General features: G+C 34.7%; 5 protein-coding genes across 6 annotated transcripts in view; 2 read left to right on the top strand and 3 right to left on the bottom strand.

Moving 5' to 3' along the window:
* Positions 1-284: 284 nt before the first annotated feature.
* LOC111806740 (leucine-rich repeat protein 1-like) lies at positions 285-2,278 on the bottom strand. The gene is made up of 7 exons (XM_023692177.1): positions 1,931-2,278; positions 1,719-1,851; positions 1,562-1,633; positions 1,149-1,292; positions 946-1,017; positions 788-859; positions 285-695 (listed from the first exon to the last, which is right to left on the bottom strand). Exons 1-7 carry the CDS (start codon positions 2,013-2,015, stop codon positions 620-622), a joined length of 654 nt encoding a protein of 217 aa, XP_023547945.1. The 5' UTR covers positions 2,016-2,278; the 3' UTR covers positions 285-619.
* Positions 2,279-6,251: 3,973 nt separating this feature from the next.
* On the bottom strand, positions 6,252-8,468 carry LOC111806333 (GSH-induced LITAF domain protein). The gene is made up of 3 exons (XM_023691596.1): positions 8,115-8,468; positions 6,756-6,882; positions 6,252-6,630 (listed from the first exon to the last, which is right to left on the bottom strand). Exons 1-3 carry the CDS (start codon positions 8,306-8,308, stop codon positions 6,547-6,549), a joined length of 405 nt encoding a protein of 134 aa, XP_023547364.1. The 5' UTR covers positions 8,309-8,468; the 3' UTR covers positions 6,252-6,546.
* Positions 8,469-10,162: 1,694 nt separating this feature from the next.
* On the top strand, positions 10,163-11,738 carry LOC111806522. Its single transcript, XM_023691871.1, has 2 exons — positions 10,163-10,392; positions 10,958-11,738. The coding sequence occupies exons 1-2, from the start codon at positions 10,165-10,167 to the stop codon at positions 11,303-11,305; spliced, it is 576 nt and encodes a 191-aa protein (XP_023547639.1). The 5' UTR covers positions 10,163-10,164; the 3' UTR covers positions 11,306-11,738.
* Positions 11,739-14,029: 2,291 nt separating this feature from the next.
* On the bottom strand, positions 14,030-16,927 carry LOC111806489 (protein TIFY 9-like). Of its 2 annotated transcripts, none has more exons than XM_023691829.1 (6): positions 16,723-16,927; positions 16,473-16,614; positions 16,287-16,374; positions 16,024-16,132; positions 15,814-15,874; positions 14,030-14,490 (listed from the first exon to the last, which is right to left on the bottom strand). In XM_023691829.1, exons 1-6 carry the CDS (start codon positions 16,823-16,825, stop codon positions 14,442-14,444), a joined length of 552 nt encoding a protein of 183 aa, XP_023547597.1. In that variant the 5' UTR covers positions 16,826-16,927; the 3' UTR covers positions 14,030-14,441. The 2 variants fall into 2 exon arrangements, with proteins under 2 accessions (XP_023547597.1, XP_023547598.1); XM_023691830.1 differs by having other exon boundaries at positions 15,814-15,871; positions 16,723-16,926.
* Positions 16,928-22,152: 5,225 nt separating this feature from the next.
* The window catches only part of LOC111807513 (protein LAX PANICLE 2-like), a 4,389-nt gene continuing 1,256 nt past the window's right edge, over positions 22,153-25,285 (top strand). Inside the window, exons 1-3 of the mRNA XM_023693260.1 lie at positions 22,153-22,982; positions 23,070-23,117; positions 23,251-23,323. Coding sequence (XP_023549028.1) covers positions 22,312-22,982; positions 23,070-23,117; positions 23,251-23,323 — 792 coding nt within the window. The 5' untranslated portion in view covers positions 22,153-22,311. The remainder of the gene's footprint in view (positions 22,983-23,069; positions 23,118-23,250; positions 23,324-25,285) is intronic.

Raw genomic sequence — 25,285 nt, 5'->3', positions numbered from 1 at the left:
AATGACTTTTCAAGCCTTTAAAAAAAGGGTTAAGATGTTGTTCCAAACATAAATCCTTTCTCAAGTGTTTTGAAAAGTTAATGCAAACAAGCTATTAGAAGTTTGCAAAGGTTTTAGCCATCTATTGTTGCATACAATTTGGATAATATGCTACAAAAATGTATGTCTATTATTTTAGTCATAGACCATCACAAATCTTGATTTATGAAAGTTGTGAGCCAAACATCTCCCAATTCAATAAAAATGTACATTCATTTGATATTTCTTACACATTAAACATGATGGAATATGAAGCTTTTGTGAACGATAGTTTTATTATTACGTAGCTATGGTTAGGTTGGCTTGCTCTTATTTGGCAACGAGTGGTTTCTGCACTGTTGAGCTACAAAATTCCTTAAGTATATATTTTTTTTATTTAGCCTAGAATCTGCAGGCTCCTGTTTCCAATATTGGTCAAGACCTCAAACATCTGCCTGGATGATTTAGAAAGCAAACTACTAACCAGAATGACCTCCCAAAAGTAAGCATTACAGTCTTTTGATATGGAATACTAAGTGATACTATTTTTACAATACAGAATCCTCTCTCCCCTTTTAGCTGAGGCACATTAAGTCAAACATCAGCAGGTTCCTCCATTTTCATATCTCACAAACCCCATTAGTTCTGGCCCTTCCAATCTCGGGTTGTTCTTGAAACTGCATCAATCAAAACCGTGAAACGAAAATGAAGCAAACATCTATACAAAGCAAATGGATCATCTTATAAACCAATCAATTCGATCGATCACCTTTCCTCTGAGCACTTGGAGAAGGAACCTGATATTGGGATCGTCCCGCACAGATCGTTATCTGACACATCGCTGTGAAGATGGAATTGTTAGATCATCACAGGCTGCTTGTGATGAATGCAAGACAGAGACAACATGAAAAGATTTAATGTACTCACATGATTTTGAGGCTGCCGAGTTTGGTGAGTTGCCTTGGTATTTTCCCAGTGAGCCTGTTCCCATTCAATCTCCTGTAGTTTCACATGAACAGTTGAGGATCATTCATAAAGGTCAAATTAAACTAGTTTAGCTCCTAAACCTTCTTCAAATATGAGTATGAAAGACCAAAGAAAGAGGCACATTTATGAAAGAGAAGACTGACAGGAAGTTGAGATTGGAGAGGTTGGAGAGGGAAGGAGGAATGGGGCCAGTGAGGTTGTTGTGGTAGAGATCTAAGCTGATGAGGCTCTTCAGCCGTCCGATCTCCTTTGGAATTGGACCCACCAATTCATTCATGTACAATTCCCTGCAACAACCAGACCCAACGCCCAATCCCACATTAAAGTTTGCAATAAATAAGTTTTCAAGAAAGAATCACCAAACCCAATTTTTTTTCATTTTCATTATGATCCTTGTAGTGTTTGATTGACTTGGGAATTGGAGTTGGTGACTCATTCTTAAATGAACCCTCCAACTTTCCCATCACTTACCCTTTTCTTCTCCCCAAATCTCTGCTAATCTAATTCAAATTTGTGTGTTGGAACATAAGTGAATGAACAAGAAGATGTTACTCACAAATATTGAAGGTGGTCGAGATTCCCCAACTCAGGAACCAAGTTGCCAGACAACTTTGCGTTTCCAAGATCGCTGCAACACAAACAGGACATGTGTGTCAAAAGAGTTGGAACACAAAAAGGGCTTGGGAGAAAGTGGAGAAAAAGAAGATATTTACAGGCGAGTGACGCGGTTAGCAGAGTCACAAGTGACATGGAACCAAGTACAAGGATCAACAAGAGTTGGATCCCAGCTCTGTAACACATTGTTTGGATCCTTCACTGATCTCCTCAAGGCGTACAAAGCATCCCCTATGTTCATCCAAGCACTGCCCCATCATTAGTTCAAGAAAAAAGGAGTTTAGTTTATTTGAAGGGGTAGGTTGATTACCTTCTGAGTTGGGAGTTATGGGGACCAACAGATTTGAGAGCACAAAAACAGCAAGAGGAAGAAGAAGAGGAGGGAAGGTTGCCATTGTCAAGCAGTTGAAGGGGGAACAAAGATGAAGTTTTTATATATATATATATATTTTGCAGAGAGAGAGGGAATGAGAAAATGGAAGCGTGAAGAAGAATTTATAGAGCCCACAAAAGGGAAGAGGCTGCTCTTGGCTATTGGCTATTGGCTATTGGCTATTGGCTATTGGCTATTGGCTATTGGCTTTTGGCTTTTGGCTTAGTGCTGCGCTGTGTACCAATCTTGACGTCTTGTTTTTGTTGTATACTTCCTCTGTCATTTTTGGGAATTTTGTAATTGGTACCACAAAAACTGTACAACTCTATTGCGGGTGTATATATATATATATATATATTTATCAACTGTCACCCTTCCATTTTTTCTTGTTCTTGGCTGCGGTTGCGTGTCACTCACCCCAGTATTGAGTGAGCCAAGCTAACTTAAGATCGCATCGTTTATGACCAAGCAACATATGCTCAAGCTTCTAACTTTATTTTGAGAAGAAGGTCTAAAAAAACGGGTACAAAGAGAGTTTGAAACCAAGATTGAAAGAGAAATATTCAAAGTAATGCTATACATCTACCAACAAAAGACAACACAACGACTTAAATAGCATATAACTTTTCTATGCAGCATGGAAAAAAAGGTCCCGACTTTTGATTAATCTCTATTTTAAAAAAGGTCCTGACTCAAGATGATTTAACTTCTAATTTTTTTTATGTCTCTCGATTGGTATATCATCATAATGTTTATATGAGAAATTGAAATGAGATTCTGGGTGAGGGACATGTTTGAAAAATGTGGTCCATTGATGGAATGTGACAATACCTATCTCTATGCCTTGCTTTTTCCTACTCACCAAATAAAAACCCAAAACAAAAATGGTTATTAATATAGTAAGAAAAGCAATAAGATGCTGTCGAGTGGTTTTTTTTTTTTTTTTTTTTTTTAANAAAAAAAAAAAAAAAAAAAAAAAAAAAAAAAAAAAAAAAAAAAAAAGGAAAAGGAAAAGAAGAAGAAGAAAAAGAAGAGTGAGTGGTAGGAAGAATCGCATACTCAAAAGGTGTAGAAACCACTGACATTTGTTTATTTATTATTATTTTTTTGGTGGTCTTTTTCGTCAATAATTATTAAAGAAGAGAAAAAAAAAAACATAAAATAGGAATAAAAGTTTGACTCCTAAAAGTGTGCTTTTCTATGTTATCTTTTGATTGAGATTTGGTTCACCTAAAAGCACCACTGCCCATTGCATTCCTTAGTTTTATATAACCAATGGAATTTTCGAATAATGCCTGTCCCAACCCTATTTTATTATTCCATTTTTTTATTTCATTTTATTATTCTCTTTATAATTTTTATTTTTATTTTTTTATTCTACCTTTCGTTTCTTTAGTCACAATAACATTGTCCACATTTTCCTTCTTTTGATCCGTTCAGTATGTGGTTGTGTTTTTAGCTATTCAAGTGGGTACATTGAGATCATGAGCGTTGTCTTGATCATTGACAATGAAGATTACATAAAATTTGCCGTGATGATTAATGTCATTGACCAAAATAAACGAGGTAGACATGGATCAATATTAGTATTGTATTTGATTGGAAGTGTTGGGAGGGTAAAGGAAGTATGAAAATGATGGGGATTAGATGGGGAGATGGGGTGAAGAGGGAGGCCCACTTAGGTTAGAGGAGAGTGATAGCACATTGCAGGCATGTGAGAGACTCTTCTTTTGATGCCTAATCACCAACATAAATGGGTCCATTCACATCTCTTCCTTTTGACTTTCTATCTTTACCAAACAAACCCTAAACTAATTATTTACGGGAGGATCTCTTAGTAGTGAGAACAAAAAATGTTAGAAAAATTATTGTTGGTATGTGGGAATAGTCTTACTCTTAAGAAGCTAGAAGTAGATAACATGATCCTAATGTAGGAAAATCCTAAAGTCATCTCGAATCTTGAATGACTATATTTTTTTTTTATATTAAATTATGTTTCTTTGTTGGTCTAATTAACTTGATTATTGCTTGAAAATGAAAGGTGATAATCATGAAAATATAGTCCAACCATTTGAAAATGACCTTAGTTGGGTAGGATATTAATGATGATAAACATGTCCTTAAAAGAAGTGATTTGACTAAGTCTCCTCAACCAAAAAAAATTAAAATAAAATTGTTTTCCCTCCATTTTTCTTTCCAATTCTTCATAAAAAGGTGCAACAAAAACAAATAATGATGCAAAAAGTTGTCCATTTTCCTCCCTCGAGTGTTTAGTCCCACAAACACCAAGCTCCTTCTTTTTTGGAGTTTGAACAAAAACGCTATACATCGCAAGTTACCTACTTTCACCGTTATCTCATATAAATGTAACATTTTTATTTTGGGGTCACTATACAATCTTTACGAGTCCTAATCTACTTCAGACGTGAATCATATAGAAAATCTTTAAATTGGGAAAGCTTTTATCATCGTGAAACTCAGTCCTACGCTCGAGTTTGACCCAATTATTGATAAGAGTAAAATATTCTTAAAATGATGAAAATGGAGGAGGTAGTTCAGGTTGATGATAAAAGTGATTTTTCTTCTTATTTATCCATTTCTTTTTCTAAAAGTGTGAGTATCATTTCAAATACATGTGTGATATTGACTCTGTTTTCCACCTACAAAATCAATCATCAGCAAAAATCTAAATTGACAAAGAAAGTTCATCTTCCTTTACACATCAAAGCTGCTGCCTAAATAATTAAGAACAATAAAGATTCATTGATATCAAAGCATGAAATGACATATTCTATTCTATTCTACCACTTTATATGGTGCTTAACCACATAGAAAACGAAAGTACATATGAATGTATAGACATTATTATTATTTTCACAATATCCATGAAGAGTTTTCCAACAGAAATCCCTTATTCTCTTCATCTTCCTTCTCAATTTTAACTTTGAGCTCGACTTTGGCAATCTTCTTTCTCAACTTTAACTTTTCTGGTAAAAATGTTAGTGAGAAGCAAACTCAGAGAAGCTGAAGATTGCCAAAGTCAACGAGTTGCAGAAGAGTTGAAGGGATGATCGGCATTAGAGAAAGAGAGTTAAAAAAGGGGTACTAAATTATTTCTCTTCCAGCAAAGAAGGAAGGAGAAAGATGCACCCAAGTATTACTCTTGCATACACAAGTCTACTTCTAAATTATACCGAAAAAGTTCATTTTTCATACTAACTAGAATACACGTGTTTGTTCATCTTTCCCTGTCTTTAATAAAATAAGCATTCTTTATTTAGCTAAGTATATCTCAGCTAAACACACAATGTTGTGCATATTGTATGTTGAAGAAAATGAGGACAAAGAATGAAGTGTCCTCTACGGTGACGCATAAAAAGATTCTCTGAGAATAGGTGTTGGGGAGGGGTTTGATCTATAGAAATAGCCAACACAAATTTTGTAAGTCGAATTATACAGAATATATTCCGAGACAGAAACCTCGGTGAGTGTAGAGTGCAGTATATTGTTGTGGGTGGGGCTGCTCCTAATTTTAACTTATAACCCAAACTCCAATGAAAACATACATACATACATACATACCTAATGTCTCCTTTTGCTTCAAAAGGAATGGACTGCACTCTCGCCTTCAACATACGAGGAGAGGCTTTAATTCTACCTGATTTATGAGGAAGGAAGGAAAGGTTCAACATGGGAATGGAGAGTCATGTACTGTAGCCAAGGATGACTTGCCTGCAGCCTGCAACTTCATGAAGGGATCTGTAAAAAGCTGCCCCCTGCAATGGCATACTCATGCAGGCAGTCTCTTTGGCTATCGAGACCGGCTCTTATTTCCCATGCCGAACTTTCGCTTCCAGATTGAAAACCTCTGCAATCGACTTCGATTGTCTTTCTCTACATCTGCATCTGGGCAAGACCCCCTTGAACTCAGGTATACCATCTTTTCCGAGATGTTTCTCATTGTTTACTTGCGTGATCCCAGATCATCATCCCTCATCAGAATCCAAGTCCCCTCAAAACCAAGCAGGCAATAGCAAACCATCTATTATGCTCGACTTCATTTCGATATCGATAGCCAAATAAAGAAGAAAAAGAAAATCCCATCGTTGATTCATCCAGATGATGAGGTGCATGCTCAAAATGTAATTTGAGGGAGGTTAGAACAAATGGTGTCAGGAGATGCAGATAGTGAATGGCAACGGGAAATTAATTGAACAAACGCATACCATTTCAACTTATGAGGTGAATGATCAAGAGGTCTATGAAATGATTCCTCTAGACTAAGCTAGCGGTATTATATATAAACAACAATGCCAATGTAAGAACAAGGTATTTACAAGCGGTAAGTTATAGAAAAACATGTACTTGATTCTATCACAATTGTATCCAAACCTTGCCTATCCCTAATTGTAACAAGAACATCTCAAAAACAGCACAAGAGTATAGCAAATAAAAAACATGTACTTGGTTCTATCAAATAGCACAAGAGTATAGCAAATACTGACTGCAGACAATGCAAAATAGCCACACGATAAACTAGCAGCTCGTAAAAATCAGGCAGGCAATGCAAAGCTTGGCTGTGTCCAGTGTGGAGGATCCATCACAGCACACACATCCGATTTCTCAAAATCACCAACCTAAGGAAATATGATAGTATCATTAATTACTCCAATTATCCATAATAGAGCAAAGTCTCAAATAACCAATATGCAGATGAGAAGAAGCAACTGAAAGAATTAAAAATGACAGGAAATAGTCATACCTTTTCCTTGCAGCTGGGACAATAGTGATACTTATGCCAAAGGCAATCCATTGAAGGACAAAGAAAGCATACTCCCAACATAAATGGCATCATACAACCAACGACAGCAGCTAAACTTATCTTCGATCTGCAGAGATCATGAAAGCATCACAACCATATGAAGAGGCATAATTATTTGACTGTTAACATAAATATACGACATCCACCTCTCTCCCCTCCTATATCTACTATGTCCAGATAATTATACACAAAATTTTGCTGCCTAACCATGATAAATCATATTGGTTCTCTGCTACAGCAAGTCTTGAACATACGAGTACCAACATTTTTGTCAGTGTATATACAATCCCAACATTTGGTCTTATATTTGTTTAGGCTAATCTCATTAAAAACTGAAATTGTAACATGATAACCTATTTGATTTATGCTATTATTGTAATTTTCATTGTTGCCGTTGAAGAAAGAATGAACAGAGCATTAATTTTTAACGCACACCAAGAAATTAGATTGATTGATAAGTTCTGAATGGTAAAATTTCAAGTGTCCCCACTAACAATAATGCTATTTTAAAGAAGGGAGCATCTTATGTAAAAGTATGCAATTTGAATGTTTCTAAAAATGAAAATGATTTAAAGCCAAACAAAACTTTGTATGGTGTAAACCATTTGCGAGCCCCTGAGTTTGTACCACCTTGCACCTGCGCCCTGACTGAGTGTTTATACAAATTTGAAAACAAAGTAACTGCCCTTGATCCAATTAGTTTTATGTAAGAAATCAAACACAAACAGCAATCCCTCAAAACGACCACAACCTGGTAAAACATTATTGGACAACAGTAAAGTTGGGCGTCAGACGATTTTGAAACCAATGTAAACGAAGAAGTGTACTTAAACACCCAAGCAACAACTATTTCAAAGACATTTTGAGTATATAGGGTAAAAGTCACTCAAATCATTTCAGTTAATTGTTAGAGCATAGCAGGAACAACCAGACAGTTCCTGCCTTATGATGTAAGCAAAGTTTCACGACCCACAAAATTCAATAGCGACAAGTGATTCTAATCCTAAAGAAGAAAATTAGGTGAAAGACAAAAATGGGGAAGGCCCGTTGATCAATCAAATACAAGTTCCAATAAACGAAGTAAAAAATTTCAATGCCCAAAACCGTTCCTGAATTCACGGTTCAAGTAAAACAAACAATGGGATAATCATCGGTTAAAACAGAAAAAGACAACTACCGGACTAATTAGACACAGAATTTCAAATAGATCAAAGAAAGGAGACAAAAATTTAAAAAAAAAATTAAAAATTTTTTAAAAAAAACCTAGACGCAGAGACAGAGAGAAGGTAGAAAAGGAACCTGATGGAGGTGAGACCGGAATTTCCACAATAAACACAGCAGTAAGGAGCAGGAGTGTCGCGGTACATGGTTTGGTGGATAGGAACTCCCTGGGGATGGCCAAAAATGGCGTTCGGAGGGATCTGTCCAGCCTGATAAGCGTTATTACCAACATAGAATGGAATTCCGACGACCGGCTCATCGTTCTTCGACATTTTCCCTAAGCTTTTTCTCTGTGCTGCTCGGCCGGCGATTCTGAAAGTTGTTGGAATGGAAGTCAATGAAATTGTTGAAGGAGAACAAACGAGAAACGGCAGAATTAGGATGGAAGCAAAAGGGTCGAAATTTCTCGTAAAAATATTCTTAAAAATAAAAAATAAAAAAATAATAAAGGAAGAAGAAATGAATTATTAGCTGTCATTAGTTTAGGTTGGGCCCACACGTAAGCCCACGTAAAGTATTTTTTAATGGAACATTCAATCAACTAATTATTTTGAATTTATTTCGGAAAACAGTAGCAAAATACAATATTTCCACCTAAACACTCATTTTTAGTTTTTTATATTTATGCACTACTTTATAGTTGTAATTAAATTTCAATATTGGTTCAGAGTAGGCAATGAATGATCCAAATTGTATGAGAATTAGATAACTATTCAAAGTTTTGATGTTTGTGAAATATTGACGTTTTAAAACAACAACTATGGAGTGAGTTAAGAACGAGAGAAGAATGCATAATTCATTTGACATGTGTGGATGGAGGATAAGGGAGATTGGTCCAGGTGGACCAACTAGTCCAGTCTAAGCGAATAGTGCTAATATTTTCTCGTCCACTTTATTTTCTAATAAACTATTAGTTTATGATCCAATTAGTTTATTAGTGATCCAATTAAAAACTAAGTCACTCTCACACCAATCAAAGGGTGGAACCTCATTATTTAAGCTTTGAAATCAACACTGAAGTAAACTACTCACCTACGTTCTCTGTATTGAGAATGAATTACCTCCATCTCATAAATATTATATTTGTTCACTCAATATGAGGATGGAGTTGTAAAGATCATCACGTGAAATATTAATATTTTCAATTAACAAATTTATAAGGATAGATTAAGTAATTCATGATTTAGTTCTATACAAGCTCATGGTATGAGATACTCCTATCTACGTATCTTCACGAAGTGTTTAGACATATAATATAGTCGGAATGCAGGTTTTAGAATCCATAAGGATGTGTATAAGGGTATTATGGAGATTTTGGGAATTTAGTTTGGGTAGGCCACAATTATCGTTTTGTTTTTGTTTTGAAATGGTGGGATCGGAAGAGAGAGAGAGAGAGAGAGAGAGAGAGAGAAGAGGGTTTGGATGGGGTGGGGGCTGGGCGGATGGCAGAAGCCCACAGGGAATATTTGTGCAGAAACAGGGAGAAGCTCGTGGTGTCAGAAACACTTTGGTACGTAACTTTTCAGAAACATCAAATTTTATTTTATTTTAACCTAATTAATAAAGATTCCCTCCCCCCCTTCCTGCTCAAATTCCTCTTTTGCCCTTCTTCTTTTCTTTTCTTTTCTTTTTTTTTTTTTTTTTTTTTTTTAATGCTAAATAAATAAATATAAATTATTTGAATTAAACTCCAGCGTTGGTTTGGTTTGGGTAAGGAGCGGATCACTCGCCCCAAAATCCAAAAGAAAACAAATTAAACGCTCCGTTTGAGGCGCGCGTGAGGCTGCTCCAATTTCTTCTCTTCACTCACACCTGGCACCACTTCTGTTTCTACAGTTCCGAATATATGGGTCCCACCTGAGATATTCTCAACAACTCCCACGCGCGCCTTCCCCCCGTTTCTTTCTTTTCTTTTACTAAATAAATAAATAAATAAACAATAATTTCATATTTTTATCATCCCACGACGATAATACACTTTTCCGTATTCTCATTCTTCCTTCCATCTCATCTCTTCTTCTTTTTCTTCTTCTTTTTCTTCTTCTTCCTCCTCCTCCTCCTCCTCCTCCTCCTCCCCTTACGCCGCCTGTTTCCGCCCCTCCCCTCCTTCCCCGCCGCCGCTNCCGATATGGCGGCGGTTACTGATTCCCTCGAGCAGTCTTTCCGTACCTTCTCCCTCAACCACCGTCTGGTCTCAGCTCCCCCCTCGGCCGGTGTTCGTAGGTCGTCGTCTTCTTCTTCTTCCGCCGACCAACGTCATCTTTCTCTTAATCAACATCATCGCTTCGACACAACCTTGGAGCTCAACTCTCACATCTCCCTCCCTCCTTTCTGGGAACAATGCCTCGATTTGAAGGTCAGGATCACCATTACCGCCTTTCGTTTTCGATTTTACGCCCTCTATTACTGTTTTATGCCCTATGTTTCTTCGACATACTATTCTAAATTACTAAGCCTGATCATTTCCCACAAAAATTTTAAAAAACATCTAGTATTATAAGGTTTTTTTTTTTTTTTTTTTTTTTTTTTTTTTTTTTNTCTGTTGTCTTGTACTTTTGTTTAATTTTCTGATGATTGTGTGTTCGAGAGGGAGCTTTCGTTTCGATCTTTAATTAATGCGTTTCTGAATCCATAAATTTGTCTTTATGATTAATGCCTTGCTTTCTAAATTCTCTCTCCCTCCCATACGGACTCCATCCGCCCTTCCCAGGATTCGGATTCCAAACCCTAGAATTAATTAATTTCTTACTTCCTTTTATCGTCCGCCATTTTCAGTTTTCTTTTCGTACGACCTCAGAAAAAGCTTTCTGGATTTCGGATTCCCTTGCCTTTCTTTCTTTCTTTCTTTTGTTTCTTTTGTTTCATTTTCTCCTCGGGAACACTAAATTAACTTTTCCATTCTATTCCGTTTGACTCTCTAGACTGGGGAAGTCTACTATAGAAATTGCCGGACCGGAATGAGAGTAACGGAAGATCCGAGGACAGCGGAAGCACACAGCCGAGATTTATACTCGGAAGATGACGACGACAACGATGCGGATGAGAGCTCGTCGGACGACGGCAGCGAGGAGTCGTGTTCTTCGTCTTCGTACGGTGCTAGTAGGCAGCAATACCCGCCGGGAAAGGAGGAGGACGTGCTAGTGGTTGCCGGATGCAAGAGATGCTTCATGTACTTCATGGTGCCGAAACAGGTCGAAGATTGCCCCAAATGCAGCAGCAGTCGTCTTGTTCATTTCGATCGTTCCGAGGACAGTAATGGCTTCCCATAAAAGAACGAACCACAATTTTTTAAAAATCAAACTGTGTTTGGGTTAATTCTGACATAATCATTGATTCTTTCTCTTTGGATTAATTTGGTGAGCAAAGGCAAATGGGGTTTAATTTCGTAGCTCGATGTATACGCCTCTCTCCCTCCCTTTGACGTTGTTTTATGAGTTTTAATTGTATGGATATATATTTTACAAAGCTTGAATTGAGAAGCTAAAGAAATAGAAAAGGAATCTGGGGGGGGCCGCCATGGATGTGTGAATGGGAGATGCAGAAAATATGCAGGCATGAATGGGATGATGGTCAACGACTCAAACGAAGAAGAAGGAATAACATTTTGCTCGTGAAGACAGCGACTCATTGCTTTCATTATTCCACAACCCTCTCTGATTGAATCGTACGCAATTAATTTTAATTTTTATGTTGTTTTTTTTTTATATGAATAATAATGTAACGAAATAATTAGAATGGAAATGAAAATGAGACATCCCACACACAACATATGCACAAAGCATGTTGGGGTGCGACTCTATTTATACCTGCTCTTCATCATAAAAGGATAAAAATGTGAAACCCTTGCTCTTTTCTCATCCCTAACGGTGCATAGTAGCATAATCATATCGTCTTATATCATATCATAGATCATAAATAGGGCATAGTAAGTTGCTATCATATCATAGATCATAGATAGGGCATAGTAAGTTAAGTAACTAAATCATCTATCATGCTCATCATTTGTATCAAAATGAGTATACGTACATATACTTTAATCATCCATCATCCTTTCAAAGGTCAGTTTTAGTCCATTCCATCATAATTCATCCTAAAAAATGAATACTAGCGGAGTTTTTGAATTACTACTGACCTCTATGGAAGATTGATTATGGTCTGAACCGACCATTTCTTCTACCTTGCAAATGTTAGCACAGGCATCTGTTCTTTCCTGTTCTCATTCAGCAACTCTGGTGATTGTCTTCCACCATGAATTTTTTCAATTCCTTCTACGAATCAAAAGAAGCCACTGTTAAGGTAATTAAATTGATTGGGACCATAATCACCCAAAGTTGTTGGTTAATCAGAGGGAGAAAATAAGGGTTTAAAAACCCTAAAAACATACTGTTTTGAAGCAAACTTGAATGTCGCAAGTAAAGTGTAGATGTAATGGATTGGGTCTACAAAATAAACTTGAACTATGCGGTAAAAGCCCATAAAACTCTACATTTCTCCAAGAAGAAAAAAAACATAATAATATTTGAATTGAAATGACCACTCATTTCTATTATATCCATGCCCCCAAAGAGTTCTCACTACTCCCGCTATATCCAAACTAATACTCTTTCTTTCAATACTTTTGGCAATTCTATTGTTTAAATGGCTGGGATCCGCTTCTAATAAGATGAATAAGATGAAGAATCTCCGTTCAAATAGAAAATGGAATGGAGTATGAAGAGCTTTTCTTTTCATTAATTGAATGGAGCTAAGAACGGGCATCATATTCTCCATCTCAAACTCTCACCCATTCGCCCACAAAAAATTTCTATTAAAAATGTTATTTGAAATGACTATTTAAAGTAAAATGAAAAAAAGTTATGCACAGATCAAACTGATCCCTTTGCATAGAAAATCTCTGGAGAATTTCATAGATATATATTCACACTCTTCTCTTTTTTCTTTTTTTCTTTTTTTTTTTTGTTTTTGTTTTTGTTTTTTTTTTTTGTTTGTGTGTTCAAAGTGGCACGCCAATTTGGTTTGGTCCAATTTTTGTTCGCTTAAATGAACCAAATCATGGCTTAGTGGTGCATAGAATTGTATTGTAGCCAAATTCATTGATGATGACAATTCAAGAACTAACGACTTTAATTCTTTAACATTACAATCAAGTTTGACTTTTATTTATTTCAATTCTTAATTGGTGCCAACTTATATTCAAAGTCAATGCTTAACACTTCATTTTCGACCACGAGCTAACAAGCAAGACAATCATATTAGAGACTCTAAGGTTAAGGCACAATCTATGACGGTCCTAAATTGGAAGACTTAAGATTAAGATAATTATATTTGAGACCATAAGTTTAAGTTTAAGACATAATAATCCTTTTCCAATCATTAATTATGATATGATTATCCCTTAATGGATTGGATAGAATTTGGTATTCAACAACTCTTGCTATGGCGGTCCAATGTGCCAACATCTATGAACTAAAACCCAACAAAGTGGTTGGAAGAGAACAAAGTATGGTAGTCTACCAAGGGATGGTGTGTGGTGGGAGGCAAAGAGGATGGTCAAAGAAAGGCTACATGAATGGATGGAGGAAATGAAATCAAACCTTCTTTATTCGAGTTCAACGAGTAGGGTATGAGAATTTGAACAAAAGTATATCTCAATGACTATTGAACTATGCTCATTTTAATGAACTGAAGTTTAAAACAAGCATAGAGGCAATATGGAAAGGATATTTCTTCAACATTCTCCATCTCCCACCTTAATCCAATGCAATGTAGAGATAGCACACTTCATTTTGTTCATAATTTGTTCTTAATTATGTTTTGAATTAGGAGGAGATAACGACATGGTCAAAAAGGCACAAAACAACAAACCACCAAACATATATCTCTCTTCTAGACATCGCCACCATTTCTGATTTTTCCGAACCCACTTTTGGGGATAACAGTCTCAATAATAAATACACAATACACATCACGTTTCAAATAACCACCGCTACCAATTGACTTCAAAAGTCTACCAAAATAAATAATATTCAAATAACCGAAATTCCAGTACAACTTTGATTCCTTAAATCCCAACTTTCAAGCCATAAAGTTGGAATTCAACCGGCAAGAACAAATAAAAAGAAAAGTCAGGCAGCATATAAATAAATAAATAAATAAACAATAAAGCAACAGGGAATGATCCATGGAAGTAGGAAGTCTACCCCAGTACCACAAGTTGCCATAACATTATGTGGCCTACGGCTATACAAAGGGAGTCCAAAAGGAAGGGCATGAAATTAAGATTATATCTATATATTTATATATAAATATATTGTCATAAATCTTTTTAATATTTCTTAACTAAAAGCGAAAGAGAGATTATTTGTCTGTGTCAGAAAACGCGTAATGTTGATCTTCTCCATCTTTTCAGGTTAGGTGGGGGCAGGGGAAGGCATATGGGGAAGCCGTAGTCAACCTGTACACACAACACAATCAAATATATAAAAGCTTTCCTTAAAATACAATACACACCTAACCAACCATTCCCTTTTCTTTCGTTGTTGTTTATTCCATCGAAAAAAGTAAAAGTAAACAGAAACGCATAAAAGAAAAATGTGGATAAATGAGAAGCATCCAGGAAGTTTCATGGAATTGAATCCAATCCTAGTTTTTTTATGCCACAAGTCAAAAAGGGAAGCTTTCTTGCCTGACCCTCCTAAATTCCTCTACCGTCCACCCACTTCCCTACAAAATCTTTCAACTTGTGTAATACCCTTTATTTATTCTCTAAAAAATTACTTTCTTCACAACGTTTTTTATATGCTAACTGAATTTTCAAAATTCAAAACCATGATAAGTATATGCATTTCAAATAACAATAAATAATAATAGAAAAATAAAAATGAGCTTCTTACAAACAGACCCCTAACTTTTGCCACAATTTTTTCCAAGGGTCCAATCCCAACCGTTCTCCATAATTCATACACATTATTTCAGTATTATTATAAATAAATTAATTAATTACTATTTTCTATTAAAAAAAAGTTTTAAATTCAATATTAAATTTACTATCATCTTGGTCCTTTGGTTCTCTACTTTTAAATACTTAAAATTTAGTTATTGATCTATCAATAAATTTGAAATTCAATCTAATAGTTTGAAGTTAATTTCTATGAAACTTGATGAAATTTATAATAATTTTCATTTTTTTTAAACAAAAAAAAAAGGCGAAAACGATTTTTGTTTTTGTTTTTTTATTTCTAACAGTGTCAAATCAATTAACAAACCAGAAGAACTATCTAGAGATTAAATGGGATATTTCAACAATAAAATGAGTTTGTCAGAAATAATAAATACAGTAATAAAATGAACCAGGGAAGGCCTTAAAGGCCTTAACCAATCAAGTTTTATACTATCATTCACTCAAAAAGCTATCAAATGGAATTTCCCTATCTCAACTCTCTTCCAACTAAAAGTTCGATTCTCTTCTCTCGTACTCTTTATAGTCGATACAATCGGAGAAATCAATATAAGAACAATAATCCTACTTTTTTAGAAAAACAATTTATAATTATTACAAATCAACAGTATCCACCCATCGTTGTTTTCAATAAACCGGCCTAAGCTACCAAAGAATAAGACTACACACCGAGGGAAAAAAGCTTAGCAAGAATTTTGAATGCAAGTACAAAAAGAACAAAGAACAGATAAATAAATAAATTGGAAAATAATAATAGCAGTGTGTGATGGATTTCTCTTAGTTATGCAAATTTAGTTTACAGGGAATAGGGATCATTACCTCTCCTTACGCTTCTCCAAGAATCTCTGAAGCGACTTCTTCCTTGCAATTGGAAGATCTGCTGAAAAACGCAACTAATTAGCATGTATTTTAGACAAAATATGAAAATAGTAAAAGGAAATGCTGATAAATATAAATATCTTCATAAAATATATATATATATATATATATATATATCAGTTCAGTACAAGTCGGTGGATGTTTAATCACCTCCGTCAAGAGATGCAAGCAACTGTTGCTGGCGGTCGTTGGATGGGATTGCAACCGTAGGATTCGCTTCAGCTTTTCCTTCCGCAACGAGTTTCAGAATGCTCTCGGCCTAAACGAATTTTTTCACGCCACAAAGAAAGAAAGCGATTGATTAATTAATCGGGAAGCAACAAAAACAAAATCGGTTACAGAAAAAGAAAAAGAAAAAAAAAACTGATGTAAAAGTCGTGTACGTAAGACGATGATCCAGAGGCGGAACGAACCTTATCACGAGGAACGTCAAAAACGGCGACGGTTCCGTTGTAGAAGATAGTCATCGGAGATGTATGTTGAAGAGATTCAGAAGTCGGCCTGAGAAACAGAAAGGGGAGCGAAAACGATGAATTCGGAGGAAATTTGAAACGGAACCGCGAATACGCTGAGGTAGGTAGGATTTTGTGAAATATTACCTGAAGAGAGGGTTATAGAGAGGCAAAGGCGAGAGAAGGTTGTGGTTGGCGTCCTTGGGAGTGGGAGGCAGAGCAATGGAGGCAGATCCAATGACAGATTTGAGAAGCTCGGGGTTGATCTTGGAAATGGCGCTGTGAATGCCTGCAAAGAGAGAAAGAGAGAAAGAGAGAAAAAGAGAATTAGGCAAATGAAAAGGAAAAGTAAGAAATAATAACAGAGATTGGGGAGAAGAGGAAGAGGAGGAAGGACCTCGAAAGCTTCTCTTGCGGTGAAGAAGGTTGTGGAACTGAGACCTGGAGGAGGCCTTCTTCTCGAGGCCGAAGAAATCAAGCTCGACAGTAGCCCTAGCCATGGCGGGAGAACGAAGGAGGAGGAAGAAGAGGGAATTGGAGGAAAATAGCGTTACAGAGAGTTACAGAGAGGGAGAGAGTCGGAATATTGAAGGACTAAATAAATAAGAGAAAGTTGAAAGTAAATAGTAAATAAAAGGCACGAGCTACATGGGATGACCGCTTTAATGCGACACGTCTTCCACGAGGCCTTTAACTTCTATTAAATAAAAAATCTAATTTAATAAAAATATCTTTAAATTTTAAATTTTAAAGTTTTTTTTTTTTTTTTTTTTTTTTTTTTTTNGCACGTCTTACCATTCTTAAAAAAAAATAAAACACCCAAACGGACAGAAAATTAAAAATAATATTAAAAAATTTACAGATATTTTATGAGCTTTTAACAAAAAAAGAGAAAGAAAAACAGGGGATTTTATTGATGTTTGGTGTAAAATAGTATGGATAAATAAGAAGGAGACATCGTCAAAGGCGGAGTAATTGGTTTGAATTTGATTTGTTTGAATATGAAAAAGAAATGTTAGGAACATTAATTTATAATACAGTTAAGGAAAAGTGAAATAAATATGAATTTTAAAATAAGAAAATAAGTAGTTGCTATTTGAACCACTCCTTGTCGTGTGATATGATAACAATGACACAAAATATGTTATAATATTATAATATTAAAATTGAAGCTTTTAGAGATTAACCTTTTAATTTTAATTTTTTTTATGAAATATTATTAGATTTAGTAGATTTTCTTACTTTTTTTTAATAAAAAATTATATTGAAAAATAAAAATGATCTAAAATAATTTAATTGATTTAATCAAAATGAATAGTACATAGGTGTATTAAAAAAAATGAAGAGAGGACTCATTCAAATGGTTATTTAAAAATTTGATACCATTATTTTACTAACATGAAAAAATGGTGGACCTATTTGAAAATTTTACTAAGTTTGGAAGAACAATATATTTTTATTAATTTGACCAAAAATATTTTTTTTAAAAGGAAAATAAATTGTTGAGTGACCTTACTATCTTTGTATTTATTTTTTATTTTTAGTGCAAAAAAGTAAAAGAAAAAAAGAAATAGTTGAAAATTGGACCAATTTTTGAGGACCAGGAAAAATAAATTGTTCAAGTTCCATTTAGATCCACGACTTTCCCGTTGGAGCCATGATTCACGAGATAATTGTTACGCCAGTTTTTTTAATAATAATAAAAACGGATAGGGTTTTGGTTTGGTGTGGTGGTGTGTTGTTCCGCTGCGTGTTGTCGTGTCGGCAAAGACACGAGGATTTTGTGATTTCCATAATTGGACGAATATTGGGCCTCAAATTTGGGCCCATTTGGACATTTGTGGCCTTTTTCTCCCAGGTGACTTGGCGATTAAGGAACACGTGACTCAATTGTCCTTTATCCAATCACATTCCTCCACGCATGCCATTCCTATATCCACGATGGTTGCTGACAGCACACGTTCACATCGGGTCATTGCCAGCCAATCACGGATCCCTCCATGGGCCCCACCCGTGGTTTTTCTGGAAACACGGGACTTGTCTAGGTTACAATCAATTTAAAATTATGAACGCTAATACTTTTTTATTGGAATGTTTTAATTAATTGTTTAATAGCCTATGCATGTGTGTATAATTTCACATATTTAAACTATTTTAAGCTTTTAGGTACAAAAACATATATATATTATTTTATTTTTCTTAAACTTAGACAATCTAGACAGTAATCTTTAATTAGACGATATCGTAACATATCTCATCTACATACATAGTATTTAATTTTTATCTTTCTTATTTACACTTTTAATAGGCCTTCAATATGATAAAAGTATTGCTGGGAGATGTTTAATATTAAAAAACAAAGGAACAGAGTGATGTTCTTCCACGTAGACGCCGAGATGGATTTGGACATAGATCCTTCGTTTCGGTACACTGAAACGGCCCGAAGGCCCATTTAAAGGTATATGGGCCTACTAATGGGCTTGCTTATTTGCTCGCGCTTATTTCACAACACTTCCCAACGTATGCGAACTTCATATGATTTTTTTTTTTTTTTTAATCATTAGAAATATATATATAGATACAAAACAAATTTTGAAAAAAATCCACGTTTCAGTCGAAAAATCAATTATCTAATATTATATAATCACTATGACTATTTTTATATATAATTAAAATTTATGAATTAATATTTTTACAACAGAATCCTAGTACAAAAAATAAATTAATACACTATTTGTGAAATATCTTTTATTTTTTCTTCTCATGGTTGACTACTAGGATGTAGAAATATGATTTAATATCATACCCACGTATGTATACATCTTGGGAATATTAGTTTGAGCTGATATATATTTTTACGGTATTCTATTCTTGTTAAAATAGATTAGGTTAAAATTGTGATATTAAATTAAAACATTTAGAAGAAATAAAGTATTGAATATTGAGTTGTATAATTAAAATAAAAAGAAACTGAATAATGACAAAAAAGACTTTGCAATAAAATAATAATTTGGTAAAAACGCAGCGGCTTTGCGTTGCGTTGTTGGAATTATTAAACCAGCTTAATCATTACAAATGTATAAATTCATTATTTTTAATTCAATTATTTAAAAATAAAAAGAAAAGAAAAAGAGTAAATAAGAAAGAAGTACGTGTTGGGCCCACCGGGGGTGGCCCCCCCATGAAGTCCGGCTTTGCACGCGCAGTCAGGTTCCGGTGGGACCCACATCCCGCGCACGTCCATGCAAACACCTCCCCTCTCTGGGTCCCACTTTCCACGCACGTCCATGCTGTCTTTTTACCCTTTCCCCTATCGATTTTTTTATTTTATTTTATATTACACCTTTTTAATTTCATTTCATCCTACAAGAACCAAAAATAAAATAGATAATTTAATTCTGACCTTTCTTTTATTCTTTTTTTTAATTAAAAAAAAAAAAAAACAGACAAATCTGCCACCAATGAAAAAAAAACACGACAGCAGCTCGAAATCCTAAAAAATTCTACTGAAAATTGTTCCTATTACTTAGAACTGGTTCATTCAACAAGCAATGTAGTGTAGCAATTGGAAGAGTACGTACAAACTTCATTAACTCAAGCGAATTTGATGCATAGTCCTATCTATTTTGGAGGGCGAATTTGATGATTAAAATGATGGTACTTTGGTGATTATATGATTTTAACACTCATCCTCAACAAGTAGCAAATATTTATAGCTTTTGTTAATACCCTTTTTCTCGGTGGTTTCGATGCATAAATGATTCAAACTCCACAATCTCATCACATACTGTTAAATTCTGTAATAATTAATTGTTTTTTACATTTTTTTATAATAATAATAAATAAATAAATAAAAGATGAAGGCTTATATTGGAAGGCAACAAAGCAATTTTGATGAGAAAGTCGGAACCCTTTTGCCTTTTTAATCATTTCTCCCACAGCCCACTAGAGAGGAGAAGGGATCAAAGCCTTTCAACGTTATATATATTTATATATAAATTCAGACTTGAATGAAAGTAAAAAGGCAAAAGGAAGAACAAAAACAAAAACTGAATCTTAGCTTTGCCTCTAAGACTTGTCTCCATCACAAGATTGTGTGTTTTTTTGTTGGTGGGGCTTACCACTCATATTCACGGCTCATTTTCCACATTTACCTCTTAATTTTAAATAATTTCAAATAATTTGAATGACGACTCTCAAACATATTTCAACTAATTAAGATATATATTTTCCTTCTTCAAATTTAAACCAAAAAATACGAGTCATATGGAGTCCCATGTTTGTGCAGCTCCACCACATGCATGGACTGACATGCACACTCATTATATCCACGCACACATTTATTCATTTCATGCACACACCCAACTCCCCACTTAATATTATTATTTAATCTTTATTTACTTTTTGACCATTGTTTTTTTTAATTCTTTGATACACAATTAGGCTATTATTTTCAACCTTCATTCTTGAATTATTCCTTCATCATTGTAATTTTTAACCTTTTTCTTTCTTTTCTTAATCTCTTCTATTTTTAACATCTTCATCTATATTTTTTTATATGGACAAGAATCACACAAGACCATCTACCATTAAAGAAGAATTTGTCTAAATCGCTTCAATATCTCTCTAATTCAAACTTTCACGAACAATAATATATATATATTTTTTTTTTGACTAATAAAGAATAAATAGAGAGAAACAAATAAATAAACAGAAACACTAGAATGTTGAGTTAGTTAGTTGAATAAATAGGAGGAGGAGGGGAGAGTGTGTGTGGTGTGGAATAAGTANGGCACATGGTTAATTTGGTTACGTACCCATAACTATTTAATTTAATCAATTAATATTTAATTTGTTAAAAAATTAGAAAAAAGAAAAGAGAAAAAAACAGGACAGCCTCCATGGCTGATGCTTCCCATCCCATGTGTCGTTTTGTATGTTTCGATTCTCGGATCGAGGACGAACACCATCATTATCATTCTCTCTCTCTTCTGTTTTTTTGTTTTTCTTTAATTTATTTTAATAATTACCTATTTATTATTATTATTATTATTAGTTTTCTTTACTTGGGTTGTTCTATTTTATATTAATATTAATATTCTCCCACTGGATTCCTTTTCCTTTCACTTTTCGTAATCTCCATAAAATAACTGCTTCTCTCCTAACTCCATGACTTGGGGTTTTTTTTTTCTTTCCAAAATAAAACTGTAATTACCTGACTATTATATATATAAACTATTTAAAATTTTTTATTACGGAGAAATATCGCACTTTGTTTTTACTCGATAGCTGAGTTTATGATTCGTGATTGAAGAAATAATCTTTTCATAATTGTTATTTAAGATCGAAGAAGGATGAAATTAATGAATGCTTGATTGAAAAATAATAATATGGGAGAGTAAAGTTAAAGGTGTAACAGGTGGGATTCCCTTTTCCCCAATTCCCCAAACTAAAATGTGAGCTAAATGAAAAGGACCCTTTTTGTGATATTGTAAAATCGACGCCCTTTTTCCTCTTCCTCATGTTGTCCTCCCATACATATCCTTAAACCTTTTTCGGTTCAAAATGGTTGGAGTTTCACGTTAGGTATACAAGTAAGAGACATTATCTCATTCGTGCAATGTTCTTTTGAAGAAACTAAAACTAAAATCATTAGAGTTTATGTCGAGAGTGGACGAATTAATTAAATTTTACCTATTTATATTTTATTTATTATATATTATTGTGAAAAATTAAAAAAAAAATTAAAAATAAAAAATGGATTTGAATTATTTAGGTCAGCTTATTGGTGTGTGTGTTTGTTCCTCTCTGTGTCGACCCACAAACTTCCAAACAAAGAGAATTAATGGGAAGTGAGATTTGCAGCATCCATTCTCCTCCTTCTCGTCTCTTCTGCACTTTCCCAATATTCTCTGCTTTTCTCTCGTATTTATATACATAAAATTCCCTCCCTCATGCCTCCTTCTTCCTCCCACCTCCGCCTCACATGAACCAAATGGTTCCTCTACCACCGCCTCCTCCGCCGCCTCCTCCGCCCTTCCCTTTTCCTCTCATGAATCATTTTCAACCTTTCCATAACAATTCTAACAATAATTCTCTCGATCATCATCATCACCATCATCATCTCTTCCCTCTTCAACACCATCCCACAACAACTAACCAAACCCCTTCCGCTTCCAAAGATCGACCTCTTCACGACACCCCCGACGAGGGTTGGCTTCGCCTTAGCATCGGAGCTGCCACTCCTGATGTTGTCGTCCACCGTCATCGTCCCCAACCGCCAGGCTTCCGCTTTGGATTGACCGAGCTCGATTTATTGTCCCCCGCCGGCCTCGGTTCAAAAGGACACGAGTCGTCCAGTGTCGGGGATTCTTCTCCCGGGATGGTTTTGGCTCAGCCGCCACCCGAGCTTAATTGGACATTTAGACCTATCTCCTCTCATAACCCTTCATCCTCTAATTGTTCTTCCTCATCTCTTCCATACGGACCTTACTTCTCCACGCCCTTTCAACTCCACCCCGGACTTGACTTAGTTGCTGCTGCCACCACCGCCGCCGCTGCCGGACCCAGCTCCGACAACAACATCAGGGTTATCGACCCTCCTCGCCGCCCTCATTCCGGGATTTGGTTTTCTCTTCAAGCTTCGGAATCAAACCAGTAAGAAACCTCAATCTAATTACACCCCATATCTTAATTCTTTGTGCAATTGGTATAATATTTTGTTGTTTAATTTTTGCAATACAGAGGGAAACAACCGGCGTTGCCTCAGAGATCCAGCTACTTACGAATCAAGTATTGATTTTTTTTTTTTTTCATCTTCATTACTAAAAATTGGATCTTTGTTAAGTAATTAGCACGTGGGTTTTATTTAGAAGTGATTATTTTGAAATTTTGGGTGTAATAATTAAATTTGATCTTTGTGAAGGGATGGAAGGATGACAGTTCGATTACTAATCAAGTACTTGGTGAAAAAGCTGAGGCTGGATAAGGAATCAGAGGTATTTATGAACAACATAATCTCTTCTTTTTTTTTTTCTTTTTTTTTTTTCTTTCTTTGATTTCTTCCCCAGAAATCGAACTTGTAGAACATGAAAGAAACAGGCCAACTAAAGTACACAGAAAAGGGTTATATTTTACATTAAATTAAAAGCTAGAAAAACACAACAAAAACAGAAATTTAGGATTAGTTTAAGAAACATATGGGTTTGATTGAGATGAAAAGCTTTTGTCTTGTCGAAATCTAGGGAATTGGGGTTTTGTTGTTTCTAACAACTGGGGCTCAAGCTTTCATGTCTGGTTCGTTACGGATGCTTGTTTTTTTGTTTTTGGGTGGTAACAAAAAAGAAAGCATAAAACATACACTAACCAACAACCGCTCCCTTTCCCAAAACCTAGTAAAAATGAAAAACATTACACTTCATAAACCTAAAACTTAGAAGAAGGGTTGCTATTTTCCCATTTTCAGAACCAAACCAAAAACTCTTCCCCAACACAATATAGCGAACAACCTAAGCAACCACAACCTTAAAATAATCGAAAATAATAAAAAGAAAAAAAAAACTTCTCAGCTTAACAGTTTAAACAGATCGAAAAAAGCCGCCTAGAATAGGTGTAGCCACTTATTGAAATGTGATAATTTTAGGTATTATCCATACATGTTACTTCAATTAATGAATGGAAACTGCTTAAATGTTCATTAGAAGTGTGTGAGGGTTAAAATTGTTCATAATTGTTGCATTATATTGCTTCTGCCTTACACTTCATGATGAAATACCCACTATTATATGTCTTCTTTTCTAATAATTGCATTGCCTTAAAAGTTTTCTTCCTACGCATTATAATTTTTTTTCTCTCCATTATTTGTGCCTAAAGTTAGCTTTGTTTCGCACGAACGCAACCATTTTCTCTTTATTATTATACATTTTCATTTCTACGCTCATTCCTTTAACCAATGGCATGCATTATGAATTGCTTTCTTTTCTATCTTTTCCAAGTGGAATACTATACGTCGTTAAGATTTTAAACTGAATGATTCGAAAAGTGTTTGTTTTTTTTTCATAATTTCTCGGGTTTTATTCTTTTTGAGGAAACCCGGGAAAACGAACCTATAAGATGAAGAGTTAGTGTGATATTTCGAAACATGCATGCATGATGATATGAATATACATGTGTGTAACTAGTCGCATGATCATCATTCATGCATGTTCTTCATGATGCTTGAAACAGTATCAAACCAACATCGAGCTAATCTCTTATTTTATGTTGAAAAAACTTGTTTTTGTTTTTAATATCTTGCGTTTATTCTTTGGAATGGACTTGGGATAATACCAAGTATAGAAAATCATGAAGCAAGGATCATTAGGGTTGTCTTATTCAACAGAATTAGTTTTCTTAATTATTATGTCTATGTTGATTTGAAGCCAGTTGTGTTTCGTTATTAAAAATTATTATACATATGTTTGATTATTTAGGATATATGTATGCCATAATCAGACATTCCATTTGATTAAACTAATCATTAACTTGTGTGTAAACATTATTATTGTTATTAATTAGGAGTCAACTCTAATTATTGATTTACGGATGCATTTAGTTTTTTTTTTTTCTTTTTTTTGTCTTATTGCATGCTCTTCATGTCATGAACAGACAGCTATGTCATGCCTTATTCTATTCATAGGGAGAAAGAGAGAGAAGACTTAGGATGGTTGACTAATTAGGGCTACCTCCTTCCTTCATCGAACAAATTAAAATATTAACCATTTTAAGTTTATATTTTTTAATGAAAGCTTAGATGTTTAAATCACTTCATTAGTTAAACCCTTTTTTTTTTTTTTTTTTAATTTAATGGTCTTGGTTTCATTTTAATTATACTGTTTCTACGTGCCGCCTACGTATTCCATATACGGATTGGACTGGCATGCATGGAAAATGCACAGTTTTTTTTTTTTTTTTTTTTTTTT

Source organism: Cucurbita pepo, chromosome LG12 (assembly GCF_002806865.2).
Source record: "Cucurbita pepo subsp. pepo cultivar mu-cu-16 chromosome LG12, ASM280686v2, whole genome shotgun sequence".
Taxonomy (NCBI): Eukaryota; Viridiplantae; Streptophyta; class Magnoliopsida; order Cucurbitales; family Cucurbitaceae; genus Cucurbita; species Cucurbita pepo.
The sequence above is the reverse complement of the archived record's forward strand: the minus strand, read 5'-3'. Positions and strand labels throughout refer to the sequence as shown.